This window comes from Bufo bufo, chromosome 7 (assembly GCF_905171765.1).
Source record: "Bufo bufo chromosome 7, aBufBuf1.1, whole genome shotgun sequence".
In the NCBI taxonomy this organism is placed as follows: domain Eukaryota; kingdom Metazoa; phylum Chordata; class Amphibia; order Anura; family Bufonidae; genus Bufo; species Bufo bufo.
The window spans coordinates 53,493,862-53,508,400 of record NC_053395.1 but is presented as its reverse complement, the minus strand read 5'-3'; the positions used below and the strand labels follow the sequence as shown (position 1 = coordinate 53,508,400).

At 44.7% G+C, this 14,539-nt stretch overlaps 1 protein-coding gene across 1 annotated transcript in view; it reads left to right on the top strand.

The window, feature by feature from the left end:
- The window catches only part of LOC121007976 (multidrug resistance-associated protein 1-like), a 145,211-nt gene that overhangs the window by 55,422 nt on the left and 75,250 nt on the right, over positions 1-14,539 (top strand). The window contains exons 8-9 of the mRNA XM_040440245.1: positions 1,076-1,207; positions 4,499-4,726. Of these exons, the coding sequence (XP_040296179.1) occupies positions 1,076-1,207; positions 4,499-4,726 (360 nt within the window). The remainder of the gene's footprint in view (positions 1-1,075; positions 1,208-4,498; positions 4,727-14,539) is intronic.

Genomic DNA, 14,539 nt, shown 5'->3' with positions numbered 1-14,539 from the left:
ACCTAAACGCAGGTGTGAAAGTAGCCTTAGGTGGTGACCTTTCCTTAGTTTGCAGGCCTGATACCTTCTCCCCTCCCACACTACGCCGTGACAACTATTATGTACTATATTGAAGATAAGGGTCGGCACTGCCTTGTGATGGTTGCGGTGCACGTGTCAAAAGGTCGGCGTCCCAGCAAACAATGTAAAGAAGAGGACCGGCACTCGCAAATGGAATTTTCACTGCTGTGGTTTATTCAGTCACTCATAAAGACATAGTGACGCGTTTCAGCACATGGTCTGATGAAAGCACTTTCCATGTGCTGAAACGCGTCACTATGTCTTTATGAGTGACTGAATAAACCAAAGCAGTGAAAATTCCATTTGCGAGTGCCGGTCCTCTTCTTTAAACTATTATGTACTATCACAATTCTTTTTTTTTTTTTTTTTTTGCTACATCTGGTGACAGGTCATCTTTACTATAGTATTTAAGTAAATGTATGTATATAATAAGGCAGATATGATTATTATGTTGTTGTATAGTTTCTATTCATAACAAGCATATGTAAGCACAGATGCTAAACTATTTAAAGTGAACCTGTCACCATGAAAGTGCAGTGCAATCTGCAGGCAGCAGGTTATAGAGCAGGAGAAGCTTAGCATACTGATATATAGTTTTGTGGGAAAAGATTTAGTGTAACCTGTATTTCATTCATTTAAATTCCTGCTCATTCTGGGCTTTGAAGTCCAGGAGGCGGTCCTATCAGTGATTGACAGCTCTGTCTGTATACACAGTCATAGAGGGAAGTCCAGGAGGCGGTCCTATCAGTGATTGACAGCTCTGTCTGTATACACAGTCATAGAGGGAAGGCTGTCAGTCACTGATAGGACCGACTCCTGGACATCAACCAGAATTTAAATGTATAAATGACAGGTTTTACTGAATTTATTTCCACAAAACTATATATCAATCTGTTCAGCTCCTCCTGCTATAACATAATACTTTCGGCTCACACACCATGTTCACTATGACAAGTTTCTTTTAACAATTAGTGGATGTCAGCTAATTATGTCTTATTGTTTCTTTCCTTTTAAGAATAATGTTCAGGGGTTATAAACAACCATTAAAAGGAAATGATATTTGGTCCCTGAGAAAATCAGATACAGCTGAAGACATTTTATTAAAATTCTCAGGAGAGATCCAGAAGGAATGGCTTAAGACCAAACCGTAAGTTGAATGAAATTGAAAATGTCTGTATTAGTACTTTGAACTTTGCTTGTTCATTTAGGTTATACAGAACTAGTAAAAGTGTGACTTAACAGCATGCAAAAAATGTAGTCATTCATAAAATTGCAGACTCTAAGGGAAAGAAATTCATAGAATCAATGACCCTTCTCCAGAAACCTAGTAGCTATAACCTGTAATATTATTACACTTCAGAAATACCCTTCTTGAACTCTTTTAGTGAGTTCACCATCACCACCTCCTTAGGACTCATGCAAACACGTGTGCCAGCTGGGCCCAAACAGCGGGTCCACAATATACGGGCCCTGGGCATTTATGCACAGCATCACGGATCCGGACCCATTCAACTGAATCCGGAAGGTGCTGTGTGGAACAGAGGCACGGAAGCACTATGGAGTGCTTCAGCTGTGTTTCTCTCTGTTCCTCCGCACCACAAAAAAAATAGAACATGTTCTAGGTATCAGGTATACCCGGGCCAACGTGTTTTAGGGTACGGCCTGGTTGGCACTCTAGCAGTGGAATAATAAAGGATTCCAGCTTATTGGTATTGAATTACATATCTTAGTTTACAGCTGATGTAGGAATAAGTAAATGTAGGAATAAAGAGATAAAAGTGACGCAGCATAAGTCTCCCTGCTCTCTCCCTGCACTCTCCCTGCACTCTCTCAGTAGTCTCCCAGCACTCTCCCAGCAGACTCCCTGCACTTTCCTTCTCCAATATTCTTCTATTAATAGTTTTCAGCAACACTGTCCCCAGTGCATGAGCGCTTGCCTCGTCTTTCTGTATGATCATCTCACAGACAATGGCGGAGACCGCGTGGGATGAGGGTTTTATAGAGCTGTGACATCACAGGGGATGGCTATCTGTGGATTGCCTGGCTGAACGACATTATGGGTGATCTTGCATTCCTGGGCTTGTCTCCTCTACACGAGAGGAAATTCAGATTAGTTGCGAATCGAAGTTTTCCTAAACTTCAGACCGAATTCCGCTTTGAATGCTTTGCTTTGCTCAACACTACTCTCTGCTCTTACAGTAAAGAATCCTTTCTATGTTGGTGTAGAAACCTTCTTTCCTCTGGAAGCAGATGTTCTCTTGTTATAGGCACAGTCCTGGGTATAAATAGATGATGGGAGAAATCTCTGTACCCCCTGATATATTTTACATATTTTCAAAACTAAATAACTCTAATTGTGATAATCTTTCTGGGTACTGTAGTCCACCCGTTGCATTTGAAGGCACTCACGCTCTCCTATATATTTTCTGTACACTGGTGCCTAAAATTCTACACAGTGCTCCATGTGTGCTCTAAAAAGTGAAAGTAAACCCAGAAAAAGACGCAAAGATGGCTAAAGCATCCAATAAATTCTTCCATTTATTATTTTCCAAAAATATCCCGCATAAAAAGCTAGCGGTGCACAGGCTGAACCCCATTCTTTTCAACATGCACACTGATCTCGGAAATGCAACTAACACATGGAGCGTACAGTACTTCCCTTACCAAATACGCTCATGTGATACTGGCCTATATTAGAGTACTCCTGTTCTATGCTGGCCATCCAGCAATGTACTTCATTCAAACGTTCCTAGATTTTATGAAACTTTTAACTTTTGAAATTCATATAAACACATTAGGGGGTTAGTTAGGGTTTGGAATGGTCATGGCATCGTAGAAAGATTGTGAGAGTACTAGGAAGCTAAGTAAGACAAGTGAAGGGGGTTGTATTGCCTGTCCGGTGAACAGATTTGTTGAGGCGAGGGTTGCTATATTTCGTACCCTTAGCCCTGGAAGGAGAGACTGTTTTACATTCCAATGATTCTTGAAATTGCAGCAATGCAAATGATACAAACCATACTCAAAACCATGTTATGAGCAAGCATTCAGCCTGGTGAAGAGACAGTATCTTCTGGTGTCAGGACCTCTTTAGATATTTCATTTTACATGCTATCATTGTTCTGTGTGGTTTGTCCTGCTTTTTTTGCAGGAATTATTACAGTACATCTGATGTGTCCTGAGGGAAATTAGAAAATAGAAAAATATGTTTTCATATGGTAGGAGCCTCCAGATGACAGGGGTTCAATAGGATAGTGTGATACATAGGACATGTTCTGGAATTAGATAGGTAAGGTAGGTGGCGAGACGCTGAAGGCACTTTGACATGGGCCAGTGATCGAGCAGACAAGCTTATTCTGCTGGGGTAAACAGGCCAAACAATGAGCACGTGCTTGTTTGGCAGCCAATCAGATTTATTTATGTAGGCATAAAAATGCTCTCTGATCGGCAGCTCATGTACCTGCCAACATAATGTAAACTGGATGGGGGACGAAAAGTTTTAGAAACGATCGGTTAACCCCTATGCTGTTCCCATCAGCCTATGTGAAAGCTCTTTAAATGAGCGCCGATAGAGTAGTTTTATTGCTGATCAGCACTCATGATGGCCCAGTATCAGGCTGTCTGAAAGGACTCCCGGCAATTGCTTGCTCGCTAGCGGAGGAGACTGCTGCTATTACATGCAGGGATCTACTCTGCAGCATGGGGTGGAGTGATCGCTATGCCATCGCTCGTCCCCATGCTGTATAGTGGTTTGCCGGGGGCGGATTGTGGTGTCTAATCAAACGATAATTTTTTAACATGTCAGAAGATTTGGATTGCTCATTCATTGGGCTATCGGCGGCAGTATTACACTGAAAGATGATCGCAAACGACTGTTCATACGATCGCTCGTTAGCGATCATCTGCCGAAAAATCTACAGATGTTTTACAGGCTTTACTCACTTTATCTGATCTGTGCATAATGACACAACACCATTGTCAGGAGTAAGAATTCTTGGATGCCTGGAGTCAACAGGAAATTACTCTAATGATGCATTTACACTGCGCCAACTGAGCAGGCAATTATCGGAACCATTATTTGCTGATAATTGCCTGCTCGCCAGAGGAGGTGAGAGCTACAGTCACATGTCGCAATCCTCTCCAAAGTGTACGGACAAGCAATTGCTACTACAATCGCTCATCCCAATACAGATTCATTGTTTCTGGACTTCAGACCGTTGTTTACACAGCACAATCTTCTGCCCAGAATCATTTATGTGTCCGCATAGTGATTTCATCTGTTAAACGAGCTTTTGGCTGCCCATTGCACAGGCTGATTACCAGGAATGAGTGTGTAAATGGAGAGACCACAACAACACTACATTCATTTTTTCACACTTTATACGAGTGTTTTATACCCCTGTTGTACCTTACGCATTGTGTCTTTTTTCTACCATAACAGGTTAGTGGTCCACACAAAGTTCTCTAATGCCAAGGATGAGAACGATGTTCAAGTTTTTCAAGAGGATCCTGACGAGACTGAGATTCTCTTGAAAAATCCCAGCATGCAGATGAATAACCGGTCACTTCTGAAGATCATCATTAAGTCTTTTGGATACCACTACCTGTTTAGCGCTCTGCTAATGATTCTGTACACTACATTCCTCTTCATCAGTCCTGAACTTATGAGGTATTGGCATGACAGCAATAAAAAGAAGTTCAGGGTGCTTATGATTTACGATGTACTGCACCTTTTAGTGGCTTTGACCTGTAGTTAAAGGGTTTGTCTCATCATAGACAATGGGGGCATATTGCTAGGATATGCCCCCATTGTCTTATAGGTGCGGGTCCCACTACCTATATTGAGAACGGAGCCCCGCAAGGTGGTGGCTGGAGGACTCCGGTCCGGCCACCACCAAGCCGGCTCCAGATAGAAGTGAATGGGAGTGTACCGCACAAGCGCGGCCCCCGCTCTGTTTCATTTCTATAGGGCCAATGGAAATAGCCGAGCCAGCGCTCGGCTATTTTCGGCATCCCCATAGAAAATTAATGGAGGGCCGCTGCGCATGCGCAGTGCGCCCTCCTTCACTTGCGAGGCTCTGTTCTCGATGAAGGTGCGGGTCCCAGCGGTGGGACCCGCACCTATAAGACGATGGAGGCATATCCTAGCGATATGGCCCCATTGTCCATGATGAGACAACCCCTTTAATCTGTCATGATGATTTGCAGAAATCATATTTTTTTTTTTTATTTTGTTTGCCAGTGGGTGTGTTGTTTGCAAATGTATTTTTACAAGCTCAAAGTTTCAAGGTTAAAATGCATCTGAAAGGATTTCAAGAATGCAGAGTTGCATTCTTTTACTTGGAATCTGTGAGAAAATCATTTGGCGAAGTTGTATGATCTCTAGAATATTTGTATTGATAATAGAGTTTGCATATGTTGTACGATTGATGAGCAATTATTGTGATTGACCCAAGCACAAGGTGCAACCAAATCAACTTTGTAATTGCTTATTATTACCTTGGCCGCGCCCATTTTCAGATCGCTAGCATGATCACATGACCCTCTTCACTGCTTTTTCTTCACTTCCTATGACTTTCTGTTGTGTCCTTAGCTCTTCACGTCCTGTAAGGCTGGGTTCACACTTGAGCGTTTTACAGCGCGTTCAAACGCGCTGTAAAACGCTCAACACATGAAAACCAATGCTTCCCTATGGCCCTGGTTCTCACTTGAGCGTTTTACAGCGCGTTAGAACGCGCTGAAAAACGCCCTACGCTCAAACAAGTTCTTGAGCTTCTTTGGGGCGTTTTGACGCGCGTTTGTGGCCATAGGACATTGCAGTCAATCACGTCAAACGCGCGTTTACTATTGCAAAAAACGCGCGGCAAAAACGCGCGTTAAACGCGCATATCAAAGACGCTCAGGTCTGAACCCAGCCTTAGTGGAGAGGATGACACCTCATTGGTGATGTCAGTTGAGGGGGCTGGTTTCACCGTAGCCTGTTCTCCCTCCTGTTCTGCACAGGGGGCCATTCTCTCTGCTCACCCGAAGTCCAAGAACATTTTTCTGACCACTGACTTCCCGTGAGCGGAGAGAACGGCGCAACAAGTAGCTGGACAGAAACCTACAGAAACAGAAAGGATGCCGAGCAGAGTGCTCAAAGTGCCAGAATGGTGAAAAGGTTTGCAGAGAAATAGAAAGAATGAGGGTAACTTAGTTTAAAACATTAATTCATTTTTAATTATGAGCCAGGAAAATCCTTTAATCCAGAATCTTGATGGATACTTTGACCTCAGCTGTGCTCTAAGGCTAAGTTCACACACATCATATGCATTGAAAGAGTGAAATCTGCTTTGAAAATAATACAGATTTGAGAATATGCAGCACGCTTATATTTCCAGGCTTAACTACATTATACTTTAGATTAGATGTATTCTGTATCCTCCATATATGCTAAATCCACGTGGGCAGATTTACTTATCTTCTCTACTATTTTGACAGAGTAAACTTAGACTTAGACATTCTAAAGATGCATCAAATTTATCAAAATGGCTCCCGCTGGATGATTCATTTGGTGTATCTTTAAACACTTTTGTCTAATGGCGCATATACACATACCGAGGAGCAGCTGATTGTCAGGAAGGAAGCGTTCCTTCCCGACAGTCAGCTGCTCATTAAGTGGAGGTGAAGCACAGTGATCATCTGCACAGTAAGAGAATGAGCGATGGCTACTGCTATTGCTTGTCCTCATACAAAATGATTGCTCCTGGGCAGCAGAGTGCTGTTTAGTTGGCACGATCTGCTGCCCAGGAACGATGACTGAGGTGTCCGCACCTCCGATCATTTTACCGGATGATCGAGCGTTTCGCTCATTCATCGGGAGATCTGCGGCACCTTTAGACAGGCAGATTATTGGGAATGACTGTTTGTAGGAATGTTTGTTCCCAATAATCGGCCCAAATATCGGGCAGTGTAAAGTCCACCTAACTTTACATCATCGATTGCTTGTTCACATTGGTGTGCAAAGATTTTTGCAGTTTTGACACATGTTGGTAAATCTTAAACCACACCTTATCTCGGAAGATTATGTCCCCTTGACGAATAGGTTACAGAAAGTGTCTAAAACACATACAGCGCCTTAAAAAAGTATTCATACCTCTTGAAGCTTTCCACATTTTTACACATTACACCCACAAACTTAAATGTATTTTATTGGGATTTTATGTGGCGTGCATTTGTATTCAGGCCCACTGAGTCAATACTTTGTAGGACCACCTATTACTGCAACTACAGCTGTCTTTTGAGGTATGTCTCTACCAGCTTTGCACATCTAGAGGCTGAAATGTTTGCCCATTCTTCTTTGCAAAATAGCTGAAGCTCAGTCAGATTGGATGGAGAGCATCTGTGAACAGCAATGTTCAAGTCTTGTCACATATTCTCAATGGAGGGGAGGGGGAGCGTGACCTAGCTTGCATGGCGTGAGGAAGCAAGAGTGAAGAGCTCCTCCAGAATCATTTAAAAAAAACTCCTGTACACCCAGAACTTGCATGCATACCTGGCCAGACCTGTATCCCTGAAGCACCTGGACCCCGGGGCGCAGGAAAGTGTGGAGGGATCGGTGCTGTATGGTGGAGACCCCGACGGAGAGGGTCGGAGACGCTGTGGAGAGAGCAGCGCTGTTCGGGCAGCACTAAAACGGACAGCGAGGAGCACGTAGAGGTACCTGCCAGGGGCATCCGAACAGCGGTACTGCCGAGAGTCCTTCCGGTGACAGGGGAGGTTGGCAGCGGAGCGGGGAGTCCGGAGGCAACGGAGAGGGTGGAAGCAAGTGGCACGAGCCATCTTGGCAGCAGGAAACAGAGTGCTGGTACTGCGGCCCCGTATCAGTGAGGGAAGAAAGCTGCAATATAGAGGAGAGTGAAGGAGGATCCCTGACAGGTCCCTTTAGATAAAGGTCTCCAGGCTGCAACCCCTACAATCTGCAGAAGTCCCACTCCTATACTGCCAAAAGTAAAACCTCCTGATACACTTTCACCTGTAGGAACCTTAGGCAAAAGGATTGGTGTAGTCAAGGCCACTGTGGGGTTCTCATACCAACACAGATTCATAGTCTTTCTTTCTTTGCTGTTTTATTAAATCTCTACGCCCATCATCTATAGATAGCACCCTGATTGCTGTGCTGCAAGAGTTACCTCTGCTTATACTCCATTAGACCAGCACCTACGTGTTTTTTTTGTTATATGGGCCGCAAAACCAATACACTTATTGCTCCCCCCGGCGACAAAAATCGACATGATGCCATGAGTCAAACAATACAGGGAGATGGAGACTATAGTCCTGTGGTCGCTTTAGCAGAGACCTCCCAAATAATGAAGGCAAGCAGCTTTCATAGCAAAAATTTACCATGTTCATTCTGATCTCAGCTGTCTACGGCATGATTTTGATAAAATACGTGAAAGAACCACAGAACTTTGCGGAACAACTGATCAGAGATGTTGTACAACCCATTTTCTTGTCTAATTGTTTCGTTATTGAAAGAGCTCCTAGAGTCCCAACGAAGCCGCTACCTGCGAGTGCCCCGGCCAGACCGGTTATTATAAAAGTCCTAAACTATAGAGACAGAGATGCTATCCTGCTGGCAGCTCGACAGAAAGGCAATATCACCTATGAAAATGTGCGGCTATCTTTCTACCCAGACTTTACTTTGGCAGCCCAAATGAGGAGGAGGCAGTTTAATGATGTCCGGGCACGTCTATGGGATTAAAATATGCCATGATGTATCCTTTCAGGCTCCAAGTGCAAGATGGTGAGACTGTACGCTTTTTATGAAACCCCTGAGGCGGCTGCAGACTAGATCGACAGACGTCCAGACGTGAGACCTCGCCGTTGATCCGACGCGGATACTTAAGTAGATATGTGGAGACTTTTGAAACTCTAATCTCTCTTGGGTGCCTCTCTTCCTTTATGCTCTATTCTCCTAACTGGGGTATAGTTCATACAAAAGGTTGCTGGGTGGCGGTACTCTGAGAGAGGAGCACTGATTGTTGAGAAGTTGAATCTTTTTTGTTGTTCTCTCTATTTTTCTTTCCCTCTTGCTGATAGATAGAGCCTAGTTTTCTAGGGGTAGCAATACATCCAATTGATTCAGGTTACGGGTCTAAGGCTCAACCATGTTGGGGCGGGGTGGGGGGGGAATGGGCTTCAGGTTTTAGTTGGTCTGTGTTGGTGTGTATGGGTGTGAATGTTGCCTCCCCCGCGGGACCTAGAGACACAAGGATATCTCTATGGTGGCTATATGGCGTTAGTTAAATTGGTGTCCTGGAATGTCAGGGGTCTAAATAATAAGATTAAACGATCCTTGGTCGTCAACTATTTGAAAACCTATAGTCCTGATATAATTGTGTTATAAGAAACACATCTAAGAGGACAGAAAATGCTGTCTCTTAAACGCCCTTGGGTGGGTCCCACTTACCAGGCAGTATTCTCTAACTATGAGAGTGAAGCCTCTGTCTTAATTACTAAAAGCCTTCCATTTCAGCTTGTATCTGTTTAAATAGATATCTCGGGGAGATTTGTGTTGTTGCACACCAGCATCAGGGGCTGCAGTATTTGATTGTAGGTCTATATCTACCACCCCCCAGGGGGTACTAGATACTATCATGAGCAGGGTCGCAATGTTCTCAGCAACTCCCCTCATCATTGTGGGTGACTATAACGCGACTTTAGACTCCTTTAGAGACAGATTACATCCTCAGGCATCACATAATAGGTCCCTTTTGCATTGGGCAGATACACATGGGCTAATAGAGATCTGGCGCCATCTCCACCCCGATTCTGCGCAGTTTTCATGTTATTCGGCCTCCATGGGATCTTTGTCTCGTATAGACTTAGCCTTCATCAGTAGGGATCTGCTTCCTTATATTAGAACCCGTGAATACTTTCCTAAAGGTATTTCGGATCATGCACCCCTCTTCTTGATTTTATCACAGCCTCTGCCCCCCCCCCCTTCACTAGATGGTGGCGTTTAAATCCAGTGTGGCTAGATGTTCTCCCAGTGGCAAGCAAGTTATAACTACGAAGTTATGGAACAGTACTGGGCGGAGAATGAAGGGTCTTTGAACTCTCTACTAGAATGGGATGCCTTTAAGTCTGTGATGAGGGGTGCATTAATCCACGCGATAGCGACGCACAGGACAGAGCTGCACATAACTTGAACTAAGTTGGAGGAGGCAGTCTTTAGCAGGGAGCAGGAGTTTCTGTGGGATCCAAGTAATGAGAATCAAGGGGATTGCACAGCAATTGTTTTGCCTACATCTGACTATACCCAGAAGAAGCTGTTGGCCCAGCGGCAAACGGTTTTCTCAGATGGGGATAAAAATGGTAGAGCATTGGCCTACTTGGCTCGCTCAGAATCTCCCCATACAGTGGTTGCTGGGGTGGTGTCAGACCAGGGCGAACTAGTGGTTGAACCATGAGATGTATGTCGTCAATTTGCTTCCTATTATTCTAACTTATATGCTATAAAACTACATGTACTCCGGCAACTATAACTCGTTTCTTAGCTGGGATCCCACCTCCTGCACTTGGACGAGAAGATGGGGAGGCCTTAGCGGCACAGAATACAGAGGCAGAAATTGAGCTGGCTATTAAATCTCTAATGGTGCGAAAGGCTCCTTGTCCGGATGGCTTCCCAGCTGAATGGTACAAACTTCACTCTAAGAAACATAGCACCAGACTCCGGAAGCTCTATGAATACGCCTCCGAGCATGGTTCTTTACCTCCTTCTTTTTCAGAGGCGACCATTGTGGTCATACATAAGCCGTGGAAGCCTCCAGACCAGTGTGGCTCCTACAGACCCATTTCACTCCTAAATCTAGATGTTAACATTCTAGCTTAAGGTACTGGCACTGCGGCTGAGGGAAGTGATCCTAACTGTAGTGGGGATCAGTTGGGGTTTATGCCGGGGAAAACTACGGACATAAACCTGAGACGTCTATTTACCAACCTCCAGATTCAGCATGATAATAGGGGGGTGAGGTTTTAGCGTCACTAGATAATGAAAAAGCATTCGACTCGGTAGAATGGAACTTTATGTGGGCCACACTTGAACGGATGTGCTTCTTCCGCTGGTTGCAAATACTTTCTAGGTCCCTAACAGCGAGGGTTAAAGTTAATGGACATATGTCTGACCCCTTCCCCCTTGGCAGGGGCACCAGGCAGGGATGTCCTCTTTCCCCCCTGCTCTTTGCACTGATAAGGGAGCCATTATCCTTGCTCATTTCTTCTAACTCATTGATAGAAGGCTAGGAGGTGGCGGGTATAACTGAGAAACTTTCGCTTTATGCATATGGCATGTTGGTATATATGGCAAACCCAGGAAGCTCTCTTAATGCCCTCTTGGATACTGTAGATAAATTTGGCAGTTTCTCCGGACTGCGGGTAAATTGGACTAAATCGAGCCTATGCGCAATAGATGAATAGGTCCATATTTCACTGCATTCTAAACTTCAAGTTGTACAGCAGTTTAAGTATTTAGGCATTGTTATCCATAGGGAGGCTGCAAAGTTTTATCAGCTTAACGTAGTTCCCACAATGGAATATATTGCCAGGAAAATAGAGGCATTGGAGAATGGTCCTCCTCCCTAAGTTGTTATATCTCTATAGAGCGGCACCACTGGCGCTACCAAAAAGACACTTTGTCCTCATGGAGAGGACGTTCACCCCGTGACGCAAACTATGTCCTAGGATAGCGAAACATACCCTCCAGGTGTCCTATGTACGGGGAGGCCTGGCGTTGCCAAATCTCTCTGTCTACTATGCGGCAGTACAGTTGAGTTAGGCGGAGTGGTGGATCAGAGCAGCCGCTAGTAACCCGGCAGTGGTGATGGAGGCTGCTCTGGTGGGCTCGTACGAGGCCCTAACGAATCTAGTCTACAGGAGGGGAGCATATGCGGCACATCATTATACCCCTACTATGGTGGCGACGTGAAATAAATGGGTGAGGGTACATGCAGTGGAGTATAGTGGAGAGAGATGGTCGCTGTATGTGCCACTATGGAGGAATAAAGAATTGGCCGAACTGTTTTCTCTGCCTGATTTTGAATTTTGGCCCCAGAAATAACTTAGATATCGTAGCGCTGCCTGTATAGATATTTTCAGCTTAGGCACGCCTGCTCTACTCAATTTAGCAAAGAGACGCTGAGATTGGAGTTTGGACCTATGGAGGCGGTGGTGAGACGGGTTCAACTGGCTAAGCCAGTATCCACACTATATGCAACTCTAATGGCTGAGCAGGACTCTTCACTTGACAAATCCCTTACTTGGTGGAAACAGGATATAATAGATTTGGAGACCTCACATATGAAGGAACTTAGCTATACCTGGAGATCCACAGTCGTTAGTGCTAGAGACCAACTTATACAATTGAAATGGCTACACAGGGTATACTATACGCCCAATAGACTGTTTCAGATGAGTAAATTAGCTAGTCCCCAGTGTACACGATGTGGACATGATAGGGGTGGTTTCTTCCATATGGTGTGGCAGTGCCCACTCATTCAGAGCTTCTGGACGGAGGTTCATGCCTATATAAATGCTAAGGGCTCTTGGACACAAGCGGATGCCGTGCGGGTAATCGGCTGCGTGAAAGATTGCCAAGCCCCGCTCCCTACAGCAGAGACACGGAGCATTAACATGATTGATAATGCTCCCTGCCTCTCTGTGATCTTTTTACTACAAAATCTCGGTGGCAACTTAATCTCACTGTGATTTTGTAGTAAAAAGTTCACAGAGAGGCACGGAGCATTATCAATCATGTCCAGAGCAGGGCTTGGCACTCTTTCACGCAGCAGGTTACTCGCACCGTCGCACGGCATCCGCTTGTGTGAAAGATCCCTAAGACTGGTTTCCAGACATATGCACACCAATGACGAGTCTTTTAGGGCTAGTTAACGAGGTTATTCCCACTAAATGCGGTAGACGATTGTACAGATTACTTCTGTACTATGCAAGGAAAACCATTCTTCCAAATTGGAAGGCTCCCAAAATTCCCACCAAATAATGGATACAACTAGTCAACTGTGATCTAGAACTATATAAACTTGTTTATGAGCATAGGGGTATCCCTGATTGTTTCCTTAAAATCTGGGATCCGTGGATCAACGCTCATACGGTAATACCTTGAATGGGTAGCATATTCTTCTCAGGTCCTTGGGGAAGGGGGGGGGGGGGGGGAATGTCTGATGTGAGCTGGACTGAATGTGGTTGGTGTATTTTTGTATGTCATATCTAGAACTCTGGAAAGATGTCATATGTGTTCTTTTTTATCCTGTAACACGAAATTGTCTTGTTCCAGCGGAGTTCGCTGAATTTACTCCCAATGGTGTGATGTCTGTTTAATTGTTACACTTTGGAGTTTGTTGTACTCTTTAAAACTTAATAAAAACATTCTCAATGGGATTTAGATCTGGACTCTGGGCTGGGCCATTCCAACACCTGAATTTGCTTTGGTCTAAACCAGGCATGCTCAACATGCGGCCCTCCAGCTGTTGTTAAACTACAACTCCCACAATGCCCTGCTGTAGACTGATAGCTGTAGGCTGTTAGGGCATGCTGGGAGTTGTAGTTTTGCAAAAGCTAGAGGGCCGCAGGTTGAGCATGCCTGATTCTAAACCATTCCATTGTAGCTCTGGTCGTTGTCCTGCTGGAAGGTTTTCCTCCAGGATTGCCCTGTATTTAGCTCCATCCATCTTCCCATCACCTCTGACCAGCTTACCTGTCTCAGCTGAAGAAAAGCATCCTCACAGCATGATGCTGCCAACACCATGTTTCACGGTGGAGATGGTGTGTTCAGGGTGATTTGCAGTGTTAGGGTACTTTCACACTGTTAGGGTACTTTTCCGGCACTGAGTTCCGTCCTAGGGGCTCAATACCGGAAAATAACTTATCAGTTTTATCCCCATGCATTCTGAATGGAGAAAAATCCGTTCAAGATGCATCAGGGTGTCTTCAGTTCAGTCACTGAACGGTGTTTTGGATGGAGGAAATACCGCAGCATGCTGTGGTATTATCTCCGTCCAAAATTCCGGATCAGTTGCCGTAATGCCGGATCAGTTTACATTGAAATTTATTAGTGCCGGATACAGCATTAAGAATACTGCAATGCCGGATCTGCAATGCGCAGACCGGTAAAAATGTGAATAAAAAAATGTTACGGATCCGTTTCTCCGGATGACATCCGGAGAGACGGATCCGTTCTTGCAATGCATTTGTAAGACTGATCCGCATCCGGATCCGTCTACAAATGCTGTCCGTTTGCATTTGCGACGGAACTGCTTGCCGGATCACTCTGCCGCAAGTGTGAAAGTAGCCTTCATTTTCCACCACACAAAGCATTTTGCGTTTAGGCCAACAAGTTCAACTTTGGTCTCATCTGAAAAGAGCACCTTCTTTCATATGTTTGCTGTGTCCCCTACATGGCTTGTGGCAAATGGGACTTCTTGTG